At 37.0% G+C, this 18,363-nt stretch overlaps 4 protein-coding genes across 6 annotated transcripts; 2 read left to right on the plus strand and 2 right to left on the minus strand.

Annotated features, from left to right (window-relative positions):
* The first annotated feature begins 146 nt into the window (after positions 1 to 146).
* LOC147546213 (methionine--tRNA ligase, chloroplastic/mitochondrial-like) lies at positions 147 to 2,739 on the plus strand. The gene is made up of 7 exons (XM_086635900.1): positions 147 to 398; positions 775 to 918; positions 1,038 to 1,187; positions 1,518 to 1,685; positions 1,783 to 1,907; positions 2,257 to 2,350; positions 2,518 to 2,739. Exons 1-7 carry the CDS (start codon positions 147 to 149, stop codon positions 2,722 to 2,724), a joined length of 1,140 nt encoding a protein of 379 aa, XP_086492026.1. The 3' UTR covers positions 2,725 to 2,739.
* A 1,712-nt stretch (positions 2,740 to 4,451) lies between these two features.
* LOC147546214 (methionine--tRNA ligase, chloroplastic/mitochondrial-like) lies at positions 4,452 to 5,983 on the minus strand. 2 transcript variants are annotated; one of them, XR_015224119.1, is made up of 3 exons: positions 5,558 to 5,983; positions 5,174 to 5,402; positions 4,452 to 4,795 (listed from the first exon to the last, which is right to left on the minus strand). XR_015224119.1 is itself a non-coding variant. In XM_086637906.1 (2 exons), exons 1-2 carry the CDS (start codon positions 5,435 to 5,437, stop codon positions 4,520 to 4,522), a joined length of 540 nt encoding a protein of 179 aa, XP_086494032.1. In that variant the 5' UTR covers positions 5,438 to 5,983; the 3' UTR covers positions 4,452 to 4,519. The 2 variants fall into 2 exon arrangements, 1 of the variants encoding a protein (XP_086494032.1); XM_086637906.1 differs by having other exon boundaries at positions 5,174 to 5,983.
* Positions 5,984 to 7,531: 1,548 nt separating this feature from the next.
* Positions 7,532 to 7,884, minus strand: LOC147546215 (ATP synthase small subunit 6, mitochondrial-like). Its single transcript, XM_086637907.1, has 2 exons — positions 7,680 to 7,884; positions 7,532 to 7,578 (listed from the first exon to the last, which is right to left on the minus strand). The coding sequence occupies exons 1-2, from the start codon at positions 7,798 to 7,800 to the stop codon at positions 7,532 to 7,534; spliced, it is 168 nt and encodes a 55-aa protein (XP_086494033.1). The 5' UTR covers positions 7,801 to 7,884.
* Positions 7,885 to 9,142: 1,258 nt separating this feature from the next.
* LOC147546216 (uncharacterized) lies at positions 9,143 to 12,479 on the plus strand. 2 transcript variants are annotated; one of them, XM_086636628.1, is made up of 4 exons: positions 9,143 to 9,445; positions 9,993 to 10,197; positions 11,561 to 11,650; positions 11,733 to 12,479. In XM_086636628.1, the coding sequence occupies exons 2-4, from the start codon at positions 10,085 to 10,087 to the stop codon at positions 12,250 to 12,252; spliced, it is 723 nt and encodes a 240-aa protein (XP_086492754.1). In that variant the 5' UTR covers positions 9,143 to 9,445; positions 9,993 to 10,084; the 3' UTR covers positions 12,253 to 12,479. The 2 variants fall into 2 exon arrangements, with proteins under 2 accessions (XP_086492754.1, XP_086492755.1); XM_086636629.1 differs by having other exon boundaries at positions 9,350 to 9,445; positions 9,997 to 10,197.
* Positions 12,480 to 18,363: the final 5,884 nt, after the last annotated feature.

The following is an 18,363-nucleotide window of genomic DNA, read 5'->3' on the forward strand; positions in this document are numbered from 1 at the left end:
TAGGTTGATAGAACTCTTTTGCATAAATCAAATATATAGTCCCAATATTATTTCTCAATTTGGTATGACAAAGTTTAGGATGTCGTGTTCGATTTCTGTACTAAGTATTTACATTTAGTAGGACTGGCATATATATTATTTCTCTAATGGCAAACTATTTCGCTAATGGCAGCAGCAGAACAACAATCTTTTATCGTCGTTCCTCGCCATCATCTAAATCGCCGGCGGCGTTATTCTGTAGTTGCAGAAGTCAGCTCCAGAACGACGATGCTGATCGAGGACAATCAGTCAATCCTGAACCCTTCGTTCTCACTACTCTTCTTTATTACGTAAATGCCCCTCCTCACATGGGAAGCGCCTATACCACCATTGCTGCTGATGCTATTGCTCGCTTTCAGGTTCCCCTAAACTCTCTCTCTCCCTCTCCCTAAAATTTAAATTTCATTTAACACCTATGATGTCTAATCTCTCTTTGAGCTTAATTAGACCCGTAATCTTTAGTTAATTCAAGATTGTTACTCAGAATTTTCCATCAAAATTGTTGTAAAGACTGAATCTTGAGGGAATTTCTTTTTCTGACAACCAACTAACCAAGTAGCACCCAAATGTTAGTTTTTATTTGGTACTGCTTAATTGTATACCGTAAACTTCACCCGGGTGGTTTCCTTATTCATTCACTAGGAGAAATGGGTTCACTTATATCACTATATATTGATTTTATGGCGACACACTAAGTCCACTTACTGACCATTGTTATTGTTTTTCGTATGTCAGAGGCTGTTGGGGAAGAAAGTTATATTCGTCACGGGAACGGATGAACACGGGGAGAAGATAGCCACAGCAGCTACTGCCAGTGGTTCCAGTCCAAGTGATCACTGCAACACTATTTCACAAGCTTACAAGATGCTTTGGAAAGATGTATGTTGTTGAATTTGGTTACTTTCACTATGAGAAATGGTTTAAACTTATTTTGTACTATTTCTTGTTTAAGTATGAACTAATATGTAGTGTTGTTTGGTTTTACCTTCTGGCTGCAGCTAGACATAGCGTACGATAAATTTATTCGGACAACTGATCCAAGTCATGAAACAATTGTAAAGGAATTTTACTCCAGAGTTCTTGCCAGTGGTGACATCTATCGGGCTGATTATGAAGGCCTTTATTGCGTCAACTGTGAGGAGTATAAGGTAAACCTTCATTCAGAATTTCAGATGCAAACACTCGGGGTATGATTGATCATTGATTATATAACAACTTAGGAGAAACATGTCGATGATTCAAATTCATTTTCAGCCCATTAACCCTAAATGTTTAGTCACTTAGACTCTTAGAGGTTAATCATTTGATCTTACTGCTCAATTTTAGTTTGTCCCTTTCATATGATAATATGTTGATGGCTTGTTCAATTTTTTTAGAAAATCATCTTTAGTGACACTTCGTCATCAAGGATTTACTTTTGTTTTTTAGATATTCTTTTCGTTCCGTAGTTGATGGAAATTTCCTTCATTTATGTGCAGGACGAGAAGGAATTACTCAAGGACAATTGTTGCCCTATGCACTTAAAGCCTTGTGTTCCATGCAAGGAGGATAACTATTTCTTTGCGTTATCCAAGTATCAAAAGTCACTAGAGGAGATTTTGGCACGTAATCCAGATTTTGTGCAGCCTTTTTTCCGTTTAAATGAGGTGAGGTTGCTAAAATTTGTCTTTCTTAAACTTTTGCAACGATTATTAATGAAGATAATCTGAGAATGGGTGCATCCACCTTCTTGTATTTGTTCAGGTGCAAAGTTGGATTAAGAGTGGCCTGAGAGATTTTTCAATCTCACGGGCTTCTGTGGATTGGGGTATTCCCGTGCCCAACGACCAAAGACAAACTATATACGCCTGGTTTGATGCTTTATTGGGGTAGGAAGCTGTCTCTCTCTCTCTCATATGTTCTACTTCTCGTTCATATCTAACCTCACGTATCTGGCCATCTGCATTTTTTTCTCACCTTTCAAAATGTCTAGTCTCATGTCTGATGCTGCCCTAATTTTAGTTTCTTCGTCCACGTCTTACACTCTGTCTGTTAGCAGTTAAATCATAAATGTAATATGGATCAATGTAATTGTAAATCATGTGGAATCATCGGCATCATGTCTTTATGTACGTAGTCTTTTTGGGGGCCATCCAACTCATATATTATACTAGTTAGTGTTTGTATCCTGTTTTATCTTTACTCATTGTTGACCTATTCCTTCTTGTTGCTGGTTAGGTATATATCAGCACTATCACCAGAGAAGGACACCCCCACTTTACAGAGTGCAGTTTCATCAGGTTGGCCTGCTTCATTACACTTAATCGGCAAGGTAAATGTCTTGCCGTCTTGGTTCTTTGCTTTTATGAACGTTATAGTTTGTGCTTCTTAATTCGCAAGCTCATTGAATCATTTTCCCTGTTGCTTTCCCTTCATCTTATTGATTCTCAGTAGAATAATACCTTTGCATCTTGTGATGTTTCAATTGTCCTTCCACAGGATATCTTACGGTTTCATGCAGTTTATTGGCCAGCTATGTTGATGTCCGCTGGACTAGACCTGCCTAAGGTGGTTTTTGGTCATGGATTCTTGACTAAGGTACAATTCTCTTTCCTAAGCAATGTCTTTGCCATACTTCAGATATACTTTCTTTTTAAAAAAATGACTCGCTTCAAACATGGGAACTCTTATAAGCAATCGTTATAAACTAGTATGAGTATAACGATTGAAATACATAATTGCATTACTATTAAAACTAGTACGACTGAAATATGCGTGTGACTGAACTAAAACTAATTAAAGATATTGATATACTTGATAAATATGGACAAAAAGTTGCGCATTAGTTCAACATCACAATTATACGGAAACAACAAGTAATATTGATATACTTGATACCCTAATCCAAGGTAAAACTACCTCCTTTGAAGTTCATAGACAAAGAAAATTAAACTAATTAAAGATATTAAGTCACCTTAAATCACAAAAACTGATTGTACAGGTGGATGGACTTGGTTTGTGGACGACGTATGAGCCCGTTTGCCAAGTCGCCGGTCAAAAGTCTCAGCCGGTTTACAAGATACAAAATTTCCACGGTCAAACTTTCTCCTTCATTGACTTCGAAGTTGTCTACAACTACTGCAATGTAATCCCTATCCAAATTTCTTTTTCCTATTCTTCTCATTGATTTTCTTTCGTACAACTTTCTTCATATCTAAAGTGACACCAAACAAACAAACATAAATGGGGTGGAAATTTTGTAATCCCTAAATTTAAAAAAAACAAATATACAAACAAGACAAATTTTTGAACTATGATAAATTTGAGTAAATCCTTAGCTGATTCAAGAGCTTCTTTCAAAGAAACAAGTGTTCTTTCAATCTTCTTGAAAGAACACAATATTGTTTCTTTATTGCACATCTAAAATCTGTTAATATCTCATTAACTATATCTATTAATTTCTGAGCTATTACTCCTTTATCTTCTTCCATCTCTATCAACACTTCAAATCTCTCTTTCTCTATCCAAATTTATATTTTTTACCATATTAATATATTAGAAATCCAAACAAACATATAAACAAGACAAATTTTTGAACTATGATAAACAGTATAAATTTCACAGAGAGAGGGAAATAATATACCTTGAATGAATTGGAGCCACTGGAATTGGTTTTCCAAATCTTCCTCCTGAATTTCTTCAACACGCCAACTTGGTTTTTGATACACCAACCCCTTCTTGTCTTTTGCTGGAACATATATAGTTGTGGGATTGGGACCAAAGAGAATCCATCTTTCTTATCACTTATAATAAGTAAAAAAGTGGAAATCATGACTGTGCTTGAGGGTTAAAAGTGGCGAATGATATATGTTGTTTTTGTGGAACATTCTGATTGGATAAAAGTTAGGGTGTTGAGAAAGATTTAGGCTCATGACCACCGGTGCAGATGGAAAACGAAAATCATCACACAACTCTATCTTCACAATGGAACGATTCTTTGAAATTACTTTACAGGAGTCGAAGGTAATGATGTCAAGTGTTGATCTCTTGCTTTTTTTTTTTAAAGAGATTTGAGTTTTAAAAGACCTGGGTGGCAATGGAAGTGGTTTTTTTAAAGATGAAAATGGATTTGAAATCAGAGAAACCAATGAGAGAGCCATGACTGTAAAAACTTTGAAAAAATCAGTGTTGATAGAGATGGCTTTCTCTATGGTTACCCTTTGTTTCAAATCCGTTTTCTTTGAAAAAACCACTTCCATTGTCATCTAGGTCTTTTAAAACTCAAATCTCTTGCAAAAAAAACAAGAGATCAACACTTGACATCATTACCTTCGACCCCTGTAAAGTAATTTCAAAGAATCGTTCCATTGTGAAGATAGAGTTGTGTGATGATTTTCGTTTTCCATCTGCACCGGCGGTCATGAGCCAAAATCTTTCTCAACACCCTAACTTTTATCCAATCACAATATTCCACAAAAACAACATATATCATTCGCCCCTTTTAACCCTCAAGCACAGTCATGATTTCCACTTTTTTACTTATTATAAGTGGGAAGAAAGATGGATTCTCTTTGGTCTCAATCCCACAACTATACATGTTCCAGCAAAAGACAAGAGGGTGTTGGTGTATCAAAAACCAAACTGGTGTGTTGTAAGCTTGTGAAATAGTGTTGCAGTGTTCACTTGGACTGGAACCACTGGCAGTAGTTGCTGTGGCTATCTTCTCCCCGTGTTCATCCGTTCCCGTGACGAATATAACTTTCTTCCCCAACAGCCTCTGACATACGAAAAACAATAACAATGGTCAGCAAGTGGACTTAGTGTGTCGCCATAAAATCAATATATAGTGATATAAGTGAACCCATTTCTCCTAGTGAATGAATAAGGAAACCACCCGGGTGAAGTTTACGGTATACAATTAAGCAGTACCAAATAAAAACTAACATTTAGGTGCTACTTGGTTAGTTGGTTGCCAATAAAAGAAATTCCCTCAAGATGCAGTCTTTACAACAATTTTGATGGAAAATTCCGAGTAACAATCTTGAATTAACTAAAGATTACGGGTCTAATTAAGCTCAAAGAGAGATTAGACATCATAGGTGTTAAATGAAATTTAAATTTTAGGGAGAGGGAGAGAGAGAGAGTTTAGGGGAACCTGAAAGCGAGCAATAGCATCAGCAGCAATGGTGGTATAGGCGCTTCCCATGTGAGGAGGGGCATTTACGTAATAAAGAGGAGTAGTGAGAACGAAGGGTTCAGGAGTGACTGACTGTCCTCGATTAGCATCGTCGTTCTGGAGCTGACTTCTGCAACTACAGAATAACGCCGCCGGCGGTTTAGATGATGGCGAGGAACGACGATAAAAGATTGTTGTTCTGCTCCTGCTGCCATTAGCGAAATAGTTGCCTTTAGAATCCATTGCAAAACAAATAGCCCCAAAAAGTGGCAGACCACAAGGTGATATTTAAATTCTCACACCCAACAAACAGACTCATAATTACTATTTATTACTATAAGTAGACACAGTGGAATAGCTTACCAGTCGATCGATAACCAACACTTAGGGTGCTATCTGTTTACTTCCATTTGAATTTGACTACACAGGCTTGTATGAATGGTTTAGTCTATATGATTTAAAGTATACTTGATTCAAGCATTGAAAAACAGTCTATTCTGATGATTGCACATCGAAGAGAGTTAACAAATAGTCAGTTATCTTTCTTCACCGGTAACATTGGTGAGGCAAGTTACCACTACATATAGATGATAGTTAGTGTGCCAGCAATTCTCTGAACAAATGAAATGAAACCAACCATCGTACAAGTCTAATTTCTTATTCAACTCGGGTAAAAGAAAGGCGAAAATTCAACAGAGTCTGAATTGTCACTTAAACACTGCAAAATGCGATGAAAACTACACCCATGAAAAAACAGAACAAGTCTCTGCCCATTGGAGAGTTGAAATCTCACCTGCAAGATTAAAAAAAACACAGAAATATATTATTATATGATGTGACATTGTAGGCAGAAGCAACACATAGAGTTTATGATCTACAGAAGCACTTATATTTGGAGAATGAAAAGTATTTCCTTGCTTGATAACCCATGAACTATAATCGCCACAGTTTAAGTCATATCATATGAGTCTATATTAATACTAATACATACAAGAATAGGACATTAGAAGCGGATATATCGATTTGCGTATATAGTTTGAAGCTAACTATGACCATGTTATTTGAGGTTGACTCCAGAAATCATCAAATAAGAGCACGGCACGTATGGGACACTCAAGGCTAAACTTTAACAGGAAATTCAAGATCGTTATATAGGAGATCTGAAAGGAAAGGAGTTGGATCTTGCATGAGAAAACAATGTGTTCGGCAAATCAGGATTTCAGATTAGTGTGCTAGCATTTGAGTCGATTACATTTTCCACCTCTAAGAGAGCAGAAGCATAGGTCTCAGCAGTGTTAGGTTGTACATTCACGGCAATCGGCATACTTCATATTTTTTTTCCTTCTAATCTTCTATGATTCTTGTATCATCTTCATTAATTGGGCATTTCAATGAGATTTAACACCTGAGTGTGGCTACCATTTAGCCCCAAGCAGAGAAACCTTGTACCATACATCTTGACAAACTAAGTGAACACATAACTCTATTGCCTGAAACCAATTTCTAGTTATCAATCACCTCAAGGCTTCTACGATCTATCTAGCTACCCATTTCGACGCTTATTTACATTACATTTTTTTAAGTATATAAACTAAAATGGGATTTGATAACATAATCATTTTATTTTTTTTGAAAACTTGATTGAATAAAAGAAACGGAAACTATACAACGGATTGAGAAAGGAAAAAGGGTTGCTCGGGTTATGTTACATTCACATAACCCATGCCTCCCAATTCCTAACTACATCCAAAAAAGACGTAAATTTAAACTTAGGCGAGCTGCTTATCCAGTAATGTATCGTTCCTTTTACATCTTCCACATCAATAACTGAGAACAAATTCGATTCCTTGAAAATTTCACATTCACATTCCTGCTCTTCAATCAAGACGGACAAACTATGCAATTTTTTAAACCCTAGGCACAATTGCATGAATCTCGAAAATGGGCATAGGAATTCTACGTATCAGGGGCCAATGCCTTCTAAATTGTAACAGACAAAATTATATCATCTGTACAAAACCGAACTACTGGATAATTTTTCTTCTTAATCAACCTTTGAGCATTCAAATGTTGTACTTTCAAACCCCTTAATGATTTCATGAAAAAGTAATTAAGAAGGATAATACATCCTGGAAATCCAAACAATCTTTAGAATTAAACTACTGAGTTGTCAATTTCATGGTAAGATAGCACGAAAAAACCCAAGAGAACCATAGATCTGTAATGTCAATTCAACAACAAGAACTAATAATGGTTTACAAAACTTCAATTGAAATACAGCATCAGATCTTAGCCTTTGAAGTTGTAATATAAAAGGGGAAAGAAGAAGAGTGATTATTACCTCTTGTGCCTCTGTACGAAGGGAGAGTTCTTAGCATCTTCCTCTGAAAAAAAAAAGTAGAAAGATGATCAAATTAGGTTAAGAAAATTTGGATGAGTTATAGTGAGAGAGAGATAAAAGGGGAAAGAGATGCAAGAGAAATACCGGTGAGACCAAGAGACATCTTGGTGATGATCGTTCCAGTGACGGCGAATCCAACTAAGAATGGCCAGTTACGGTTCCACTCTCTCTTGAAGAAAATCGGCCATGGATCGAACTTCGGCATCTTTTCTGCTTGTTTTTCCCTCTACCACGATGACGACGACTCTTTTATCTGCTTTCCTCGACAAGGCATCGGTATTTATGAATTTGGTTTTTTTAGGGTGCTCCTAATTATTCACTGACTCCCTGCTCTAGGCCCGTATCCACATTTGACAGGCCCATTAATATGTAGGGAGATTTTAAAAGGCCTCCCCGTTTTTGTTAAAAGGCCTCCCCATGGTTTCGTTGACTTAGTAAAAAATCTTTGACTTAGCTTGGTTAAAGGGCCCCCTCTTTGAATGGGTGAAAAAAACCCCCTTAAAAGGTGTATTTCACCCACATCATTTGACTACGCCACATCATCATCTTATCCGGCAGGGTCGCCGGCCGGCGACCTTCAATTTTTTTTTTTTTTTTTTATTCTCTCTCTCTCTAAAAACAAATTTTTTTTTTTTCTTTTTTTTTTTTTTTTCTCTCTCTAGATCTGGTTCATATGAACCAGATCTAGAGAGACCTTCAAGAAGGTCCGAACAGACCTGCTTGAGGGTCTGTAAAAGACCTTCAAGCAGGTCTGTTCGGACCTTCAAGCAGGTCTGAGTTTTTTTGGGATCCACATGGATAGAGACACACTCAACCGAATCAAATATTAACAAGGCTATGTCACTGATACGTTATATTTTTTTCACGAAAAAATAACAAGTAGGAGATGAAGTGAACGGTTGGCGTCAAAGTTGACGGTGTTGTTAAAATGTCGATGGTCAAGAAAAAGAAAGAGAGAGAACGAAGGTGTTAACATTTGGTGGTGTTGGTGTTTTTGACGGTGAAGAAGATGTAAATGAAAAAGAAAGATGTTGGTAACATTTGGCAATTAGTGGCGGTGGTATGTTAGATGGCGAAGAAGATGAAGATGTTAGAAAGAAATAGAGTAAATAAAAGAACGAAAGAGAGGGAGTGTCGATGTTGTAGTGAGTGTGATATTGAGATGAAGGTTAGCTTTTTTTTTTCGTATGCAGTTTTAACAATTGGCTTGGACACAGTCTATTCAGCATGTCGTCTAATTTGCTTGAGCACAGCACAGACTATGTGTGTACATATATAACTTTTCTTGTTATCTGGAACAAAAATTTGTTGTGGATTGTGTCATTTTCAGTTGTGGAGGCACCTATAGGATTTCCCAGACGCGGGACACCTCACTCATGTGCTTAAGGTCCCAACAGAATGGTGCTTAAGGTTCTCTTTGCCCCATAGTCCGATGTAGAAACACATATAGCGCCAAATAAAAATTTTGGTAGAATTATCGCTTGGGTTTCGCCATTTGTTTCTTTCGTAATGAGATAGATTGGGTGAGAATGAGGGGAAGGTAAATTATTGAAAATTTTATTGTTATGTCAACAAAAAAAACAAAAAAAAACATGTGTTGTTGGACCAATTTCAAATCATTTTTCCCTTAAAAATGTGGACCATGGCGGGAAACCATACCATTTAGGAGGGATAAGATACACGCGCGCGTGCAACTTTGAGGGTTATTTTGGTCAACCTTTAATAGCTTACTTTCCCATTTAAACTAGGTTATTTTTTTTGTTGAAAATCAATCTAGGGTTTTTGTGTTGTTAAAGTTAGGGCTACGTACTTACGTCATTCTTCCCGCGCTAGCCCCAATCAGCTCAGAGGTGGGTACAATTTGTTCTCTTTTTTTTTTGATGAAGGGTACAATTTGTTCTCTATTTCAATTTTATGAGGAATATTCCAAGTTTAATTTGCTTTGTTGAACGAACTGTTAGGTAATTTGATCCAAAAAAATTACTATAGAAGTATCTGTTAGTAAAAAGCATTGAAAATTAAGGGCAATTTGTAGTTTGATAGTTATGGTAGAGATTTCGTAGGTAATGTTTAAAGGCGAAGAGCGTTGTTGCTTTATAATCTTAAAGTTAGGGTTTTGATTCTGTTTAAAATAGTGGTGTCTTTATCTGGATTGGGATGGAGATGTTTCCAAATATTTAGGTTTAGGACGAGTTGAATTGTTTAGGAGTTGTCTCGAGTCAAATTTGGTGTTTTCTCTCTCTACAATTACTGATTTTCCTTTATTTATTTGGTCCAGTGAGGGTTAGAGATTGATATGGTGGGTTGGGATTTTATTAGTGTGGATGATGAAAGAATTGATAAGTGGATCAAGAATTGTGGAGGTTGTTTGAATGTTTGATTTGTGTGGTGGTGTAGACAGGTAAAGAGGAGAGGTTTTGGTGATTCTGGGTGGTTGAATTTGTTGGTATTGGATCTTTGGAGCAGTTGGGTTGGGATCATTGTTTAATATGAGCCCACATAGAGATAGGAGCAGGAGCCCTCGAGGTGCTAGACGTTTCCGCAGCAACGACCGTGCCCTTTACCGCGACGCTCCATATCGAAGGGATCGCAGTGGTCCGAGGTATACAAATCTGAATGCATCTGAGTTATGATGTTGGAGAATTTTAATTTATTATTAGATTACTTGTTATTACTGTCTATATGAGTTTGCGCTGGTGCCCGTTGGTCATGATAAACTATTTTCTGTTTCTAGTTCACTTTTATGAGGAAAACAGAGTTCTCTTACTGAATAACGTACATTATATTAAGTGCACTTGCTTTATGCTGATACGTAAGCCAATTATTGGTCAAGTTTTAAGAAAGGAATTAAATTTTCAAAATATTTCGGTGGAAATGACCGAAATATTTCCATTTCCATGGCTACCAAAGTTTAAATAAGTTTCTCTTAACAATGACTTGTCAAGGAAATACATTTAGAAATAATGTGGTCTAAATGACCGAAATATTTCCATTTCCATGTCTACTAAAATTTCCACCGAAATCGAAATTTCATTTCTGGACTTGTAAGTGGCATTTGAGAGCTAGAATGCACCAACAAAACCTAAATGCAACTTCATGAAACACGAGGGATGATGTTTTTTTTATCCAATATTAAATTACTTTAGTCTACTTATTCTTTCCATCTCTCTAAATTTACTTTTATTGTCTGTTAGGGCATTGAAAGTTAAAAGAAATTTTGTTCTCAGAGCTGTAATATAAGTCTGTGTTTTAGATATTCCAATAATGTCTTCTGGTCTTTGTCTGGTGTTGTGGAATTTTATTCAAGCCAAGGGGACAGTAATGTCACTGTTTGCAGAATTTAGAAAAATGGGTGAGGCTTCAATTTTGGGCGTTAACATTCAGAGTGAATTTGCATTACTAGGAGTTACGAATGATTCTTTGTACAAAGGCATGCACATAGAAGGAGAAATTTATACTGTTAAACTTGGAACTGGCTGGGTGTTTGCTCATTTTTTAACTGCAACTAGGAGTAGCTAGTCACTGTATCAGATAAATGGGTCACCTGTTACTTATTATTTTTGTCTCTGATATTTGCTTCTCGTCCTTTTCTTTACCAAAAGAGCCCATTTTCTTGTTCCCATTTCTCTCCTCTCTATTCCGTCTCCCCCAGCCCTCCTTTAGAAAAAGAGGCTTAGTTGGGTAACCAAATTGTGAGAGGATGACAATGATTTTGTGGGTTGACGTGTCCGATTAAGAAGTGACCAGAGTTTAGTCGAATTGGCTCTCGGGCACATAGTGACTAGTATGAAAATCAGATTTGAGTAGCTATGCGGAAACTGCGTTGGTAAAGGTGGCTGACTTTAATATGGGGTTGGAGTTTGTCAGTTGGTGTACTTCTTTGAAACTAAGTTTTACTGAAAATAACTTCATTATCACTTACCATTTTTTGGAGTTAGGCCCTAATATGTTTTTTTTTTCTGCAGGGACAATCTTTGCAAGAACTGCAAGAGACCTGGGCATTTTGCGAGAGAGTGTCCGAATGAAGCGATTTGCAACAATTGTGGACTTCCTGGGTAAGAATAGATTTTATGAATATTAATCAGTTATACCCATGGAATTCAGAGTGTAGTCTTATAAATAATGTTTGGTTAACAGGCACATAGCTTCTGAGTGCACTGGAAAGACAATGTGCTGGAACTGCAAAGAGACAGGTCATGTATCAAGCGAATGCAACAAAGATCCAATATGCCATGATTGTGGCAAAAATGGTCACTTGGCACGGGAATGTCCAGGCTCAAGCCTTCCCCTCCATGATCCAAGAGTCTGCAACAATTGCCACATGATAGGCCACATTGCTGCTGATTGCACCAACGAGAAATCATGCAACAATTGCCGAAAACCTGGACATATTGCGCGGGAGTGCCCAAACGAGCCCGTCTGCAACGCCTGCAATATCCCGGGGCATATGGCTCGGCAGTGCCCCAAAGCAAATCTCGCACCGCAGATTGTTGGTAGGCCCTTTCGGGACATCATTTGCCGCAATTGCAGCCAGCCAGGGCACATGAGTCGTGACTGTGTATCAATTGTCATTTGCAACAACTGTGGTGGACGGGGCCATATTGCTTACGAGTGCCCTTCTGGACGGATGCTTGATCGTGGGTTTCGAAGGTATTAACAATGGGTGAAAAGTCAAGCCTGAAGTTTATTGTTGACATTTTTTTTTTTTATTTCATACACCATATCCAGTTGTATCCGAAGCGAACAGCATAAGATCCTTTATTGGTGATTCGGTGAACTCATTTTGTTGTTTGGAACGAACATTTAGTGGGTTATTACAGAAACCATCCTCTTATCAATTTATGTGTGTTCTTCACTAATAAGAATTGATCTGGTTGAGTGTCATATTCCGATTAAGTTTCTTCTCAGTTCAAAGAGTAAAGTTTCCTTTTCTCTCCCTCAGTCTGTGAGAGTGTATCCGCTCAACAACATATGAGTTGTAGTCGAGTCGATTGGAAGTAACCTACTTACCCAAGAGAACAGGCGCAAATGAAATTGACTCGATCTCGAACCAGGCCGATTTTCAAGGGTTCCACTCGTCATTATGAAAAAGATAGAGGGATAATTTCGTAAACTTGACCTCTAATAAAAACAACTGCCTCACTAGATTCTTCTTCGTTCGCGGGTAAAAACCGTCAGATAATTAATGGTTTTCTTCTTCTTTTCTTTCTTTATTCATTTGACTTCCTTGTTTTCTTGACACATTCTCCATTCCTTCTGTGCAAAATAATGGCGATAATGTACTCCATTTTCGGTATGTGCCAATTACATTATAACTTGTATAATACACAGGATGATCATTAGTTCTAATCTTCTACCTTTGGGTTTAAGGTCAGAGCTTGACCTTAACATTGTCATGTGGTTTTATTTAGGGTTTCAAGTCAATTAGTATGGTGTCGTTATTTCTTTGTTCTACTTTCGTATCAGTCTCTACAATGTAGATTAAAGCAGTTTGGTACTAGTGGGGTTTCACCATCACCAGTTGTCTGTTAAAATGTTAAGGTAGTAGTATAATCTTGACATTTGAGTTATGGAAGCCTTGAACTTGTTGAGCTGAAAGACTACATTTAAATTGGAAAGTGTGTTTCCAATACCTGTTGGAGGTTGATCAATCAATCAAATCCTTCGTACTAACCTTACCAACTATATATATGTCATTTTAAAACATAGATCATAACTTCTTCGTGGAGTATTTTTGTGACTTTAAGCTCCGTCTCTCATTATACGCGTGCCGTGAATTAATTAGCAGTAAAACTAACTCTTGGTAGAGGATCTAGGGGCTCAATTTATAGGTGCTCAAGTTTTTTTCACTTGTACGTAACTATATTTTATCATTTTAGTTATCCTCACATTTTAAAGTTATTCATGAATATAGATACTCAGAGGGTCTACACAGATGTTTCCACTTTCCGATTAGAGCTTCTAACTTAGAATCTTTTTTTGTAGGTACGGGCGAATATGTAGGGGAAGTGGTCGGTACACGGTAATGTGCACAGCTTCCTGATAGCACATTTGAGAAGGACAATAGGATTACACAGAGCTATGGGGGGTCGAGGACTGGAGGAAGATATATACCGGGTAAAAATGATTACACTTTCCAAAAAAAGTTGTCTTGAATTTTCTTAGTTATGTTTCTAGTATTCTAGCAAGGAAGACGTAGTAACTAGCTCTTGCAATGAAGTGACGGTATCGAATCGATCTTTTACGAGGGAAAATAACAATGTATTTTCAAAATTCAATTACTAGTGGGAAAGTTAGCAAATTAACATCTCCACGGTTTGAAGTATTAATCACACCGATAACTGTAAAGAGCCAAAACTGCAATAACTTTTCTTCTAATGCTAATTATTGTAAGTTAACTTAACATACAAGTAAAAATCTTGTCTTTCTTCTCATCATAATTCGTTATTGTTGGAAAAAACTAGTAGTATTATTAAATGGAACAAGTAGTACATGTGTGAACTAACACGAGAGATTAAGTCATTATGGTGAATAAAATAGTGATGTTCATAAGAGCATGAAACTAACTAATGGTTTATCTGCATTCGCATGACAACCATAAAAAACTTCTCTATATATATAGCTAAGAGAGAAGCTCAAGAAACATTTTTCGACAATGAAAAATTTTCCTCAAAAAACCACCCTCACGAAGTAATAGTCTTGACAGTCCTTAGAGTATAACGAAGATCCATACACGTCCTAATGAGTAATCTATATGCCATTGCAGTCCGCAGGCACACCGCTAGTAACGAGAAGCTCAGTGAGGAGAGCTTGTCCATGAAGAACATGAGAGAGAAAGTCATAATGATGGCAATCTTGCCCTACAATAAGATAATAGATTGATTAAAACATCGTAAAGTAATAAATACTAAAATAAATTTTTTCTTATGAATGCAAGTAAATAGCCAAAAAAATTGTACCTGAGAATAATACGACTCATATGGAGTAATATTTCCTTGATGAATCAGCAGCTCACCTAGATTGTCAAGGTAAGTCTCTGATTCAACTCGTAAGTCGATCTTCATATGAGGCAACTTTTTCTTTTTCTTCTTGTCCTTACTTTTCTCCATCTCCAGAATTATTGATTGACAGACGGGATCAAAAAGATGAAAAAGATTAAGGTATTGAACGAAAGATAGGAAATAAGAAGAAGTAGATGTTTGCAACTTTGCATACTAAGTAAACTAAGAATATGCATATTGAACTAATGTTGGTTCACTTTTATAGGCTCATTTGCGAGAAATATAATCTCTTTAGCCTACTAAAATGGCAAGGAATATTCCAAATTTTAAAGATTGTGTTGGTTGGATTGCATACGGTTACTAATGATAAATGTTGAAATCTTTTTCAAAAGGTACAAGTATATTTCTTGTTTTAACAACATGGTAATGCATATCCAATAACATGTTTTTGGTTTTCCATTTTATAGTTTATAGGTCAATGAATTTTGTTATTTCCATTCCTGGTATTCAATTGGGAAAATATAATATAGTATAGAGTACTCACTAGTTAGGTTTTAGTTAAGAAGCACTTAGCTGTGAAATAATTAGTACCCAAAGGGATTGATTGATACATAGACGTAAAAAAATACGTTAGGCCCTCTATAATAGGATACTGATTTCCCCATATATGCAATAAAACCACTCATTGTGTAAGATTCTAATTACTTGCTACTTAAAGATATTATACTTTGACCAATATCTAGATTCTCTACTACTTTTGATATTTTGAAATCTCGTTATATAAGGGAACAAACAATAATTATCGAAAAATTCAAAAGCGTTTCAAAATTTATGTCTTAAATTTTTTCCTGCTTGAGCACAACTTGAATTGATATATGCCGCCAAATATGTGATCGTACAGCCTTAATTTTACACATATTCTATGAGTTACATATATTTTCCTATAAAACTGAAATATATCCGGTCGTTACTGATCTCTATGGCCATGTACTTGGTGACTTAAACAGAAAAGCGAAAGTAGAAAGAAGCAAAGGGTATCCACGGAGAATTTAATATGCTTCAAATTTGGTTAGTTTATTGACATTTCAATGAGAATAATGTAAGAATAAGATCAATGTCGACAATATCTCCACAATTAGATAGAGAGAAATCGTACGTTCGTTCTACAAACTTATTTGGTACACTTGAAGTGATATCTTTTACTATTTAAATATGAAATTTGTACTATTTGCTTGTGGGGTACTGGTAGGTCAGAACCACTTGTCTTCTCCATTACTTCCTCATAGAAAACTTGAACAATGTTTTTGTCTTTTTGGTGGTGTAGTGATTTTATTTAGAGTTAATTCCTATATGGCCCCCTACTTTGTGACCAGCTTCTTTTATGGCCCCCTACTTTCTGTAAATTCAAATATGACCCCCTACTTTCTGTAAATTCAAATATGGCCCCCTATTTTCATGGAAATGTCATAACTACCCTTCCCAATTAATATAATTTCAAAATAAAATTAAAAACAAAATCCTAAATTCCACCTCACTTCCCTCTCCACCACTCATCTCTCTCCACGTCACCTATCCCTCCAACTCACCTCTCTCTCTCTCTCCAAGTCACACTCTCAGTTTCCGGCCGGGGACCTTCAAACTTAAAAAAAAATTTTTTTTTTTTTTTTCACTCACCTCTCTCTCTCTCTCCAAGTCAGACCTCACATGAAGGTCGCCGGCCGGAAAATTTTCCGGCCGGCGACCTTCAAACTTAAAAAAAAAAATTTTTTTTTTTTCACTCATCTCTCTCTAAAAATTCCGGCGAAGGGGGTTTCCCTTCGCCGGAATCTGGTCTGTTGAAGAACAGACCAAATCGGCCTGTTCTTCAACAGACCAGTTCGGTCTGTTGAAGAACAGACCGTCTGTTCTTCAACAGAACAGACCGGATCTGTTGAAGAACAGACCAGATCGGTCTGTTCTTCAACAGACCAGAATAGGTCTGTTGAAGAACAGACCAGATCTGGTCTGTTCTTCAACAGACCAGATTCCGGCGAAGGGAAACCCCCTTCGCCGGAATTTTTAGAGAGAGAGAGAGAGAGATGAGTGAAAAAAAAAATTTTTTTTTTTTTAAGTTTGAAGGTCGCCGGCCGGAAAATTTTCCGGCCGGCGACCTTCATGTGAGGTCTGACTTGGAGAGAGAGAGAGAGAGAGAGGTGAGTGAAAAAAAAAAAAATTTTTTTTTTTAAGTTTGAAGGTCCCCGGCCGGAAAATTTTCCGGCCGGCGACCTTCATGAGAGTGTGACTTGGAGAGAGAGAGAGGTGAGTTGGAGAGATAGGTGACGTGGAGAGAGATGAGTGGTGGAGAGGGAAGTGAGGTGGAATTTAGGATTTTGTTTTTTATTTTATTTTGAAAATATATTAATGGAAAGGGTAGTTATGACATTTCCATGAAAATAGGGGGCCATATTTGAATTTACAGAAATTTGGGGGCCATAAAAGAAGCTGGTCACAAAGTAGGGGGCCATATAGGAATTAACTCTTTTATTTATGGGGTTTGAATGAAGTGAGAAAAATTTAGATGCTCTCAATAGAAAGTAAATAATGGTGCCTTAGAGGTCATGGGGAAGTTCTTGTTTGTGCATCCAAGTGAATAACAAACAGACACTTCTACGCCCGTCAAGCCTTCACGGCGACTATTTACGCCCTTTGAATTTGAAGCATATGTGATATCTTATTCATTCATTCACTCATCTTTAATTTGTCTTTGATTTTATGCACTCTCTTTCCTTGCGCACAACTCACATGTGTTCCAGACTGATTGTTAGTAGGATGTAGATGCCCACTCTTACTGGCGTTAGGCCTTCTTTACACATTTTCCTTAACTCTAGGCCTTCCCCATCCGTACCATTAATAATGGTCCTATTGATCTTATGCATGAGTTGGTTCCATAGTGCTTGTGATTAAGGAGAGAAGTTGAACAGGCAATTCATAATTATTTCATATATCCTATTTGATTCGTGAATGTCGAAATTGTCATGAGTTGAACAGTTTAGGAGTTGTCTGGAGTTCTATTGTGGTGTTTTTTTTCTCTCTCTCTCTCTCTCTCTCTCTGTATATATATATATATATATATATATATATATATATAATTATTAATTTTCCTTTTTTATTTCGTCTAGTGAGGGTTAGTGATTGATATGGTGAGGTGGGGTTTTGTGAGTCTGGACAGTGAAAGTTTTGGTATGTGGATCAAGGCTTATAGAGGTGGTTTGAATGTTTGATTTGTGTGGTAATGTAGACAGGTAAAGAGGAGAGGTTTTGGTGATTCTGGGCGGTTGAATTTGTTGGTTTTGGATCTTTGGAGCAGTTGGGTTGGGATAATTGTTTAATATGAGTCCCCATAGAGATAAGAGCACGAGCACTCGAGGTGCTAGATGTTTCCGCAGCAACGACCATGCCCTTTACCGCGAATTGTTGGTAGGTCCTTTCAGGACATCATTTGTCGCAATTGCAGCCAGCCATGGCACATGAGTCGTGATTGTGTATCAATTGTCATTTGCAACAACAGTGGTGGACGGGGGCCATGTTGCTTACGAGTGCCCTTCTAGACGGATGCATGATCGTGGGTTTCGAAGGTACTAACAACAGGTGAAAAGTCGGCCCTGAAGATCATTGTTGAGATTTTATTTATTTATTTCATACATCATATCTAGTTGTATCCAACAACTTTATCAGTAGCATAGGATCCTTTCTTGGTGAACTCATTTTGTTGTTGGGAACAAACGATT

The sequence above is a fragment of the Eschscholzia californica genome, unplaced genomic scaffold (genome assembly GCF_041429995.1).
Source record: "Eschscholzia californica isolate CP2 unplaced genomic scaffold, dmEscCali1.0.p SCAF_4, whole genome shotgun sequence".
In the NCBI taxonomy this organism is placed as follows: domain Eukaryota; kingdom Viridiplantae; phylum Streptophyta; class Magnoliopsida; order Ranunculales; family Papaveraceae; genus Eschscholzia; species Eschscholzia californica.

Coding starts and splice junctions, on each gene's coding strand:
- LOC147546213 (XM_086635900.1), top strand. CDS start 147: ATGGCAAACTATTTCGCTAATGGCAGCAGCAGAACAACAATCTTTTAT. Junction 1,188..1,517: donor TCAACTGTGAGGAGTATAAG/GTAAACCTTCAT, acceptor ATTTATGTGCAG/GACGAGAAGGAATTACTCAA. Junction 2,351..2,517: donor CATTACACTTAATCGGCAAG/GTAAATGTCTTG, acceptor GTCCTTCCACAG/GATATCTTACGGTTTCATGC.
- LOC147546214 (XM_086637906.1), bottom strand. CDS start 5,437: ATGGATTCTAAAGGCAACTATTTCGCTAATGGCAGCAGGAGCAGAACA. Junction 4,796..5,173: donor ATGCTATTGCTCGCTTTCAG/GTTCCCCTAAAC, acceptor TTCGTATGTCAG/AGGCTGTTGGGGAAGAAAGT.
- LOC147546215 (XM_086637907.1), bottom strand. CDS start 7,800: ATGCCGAAGTTCGATCCATGGCCGATTTTCTTCAAGAGAGAGTGGAAC. Junction 7,579..7,679: donor GATGTCTCTTGGTCTCACCG/GTATTTCTCTTG, acceptor TTTTTTTTTCAG/AGGAAGATGCTAAGAACTCT.
- LOC147546216 (XM_086636628.1), top strand. CDS start 10,085: ATGAGCCCACATAGAGATAGGAGCAGGAGCCCTCGAGGTGCTAGACGT. Junction 10,198..11,560: donor AGGGATCGCAGTGGTCCGAG/GTATACAAATCT, acceptor TTTTTTCTGCAG/GGACAATCTTTGCAAGAACT. Junction 11,651..11,732: donor AACAATTGTGGACTTCCTGG/GTAAGAATAGAT, acceptor TTTGGTTAACAG/GCACATAGCTTCTGAGTGCA.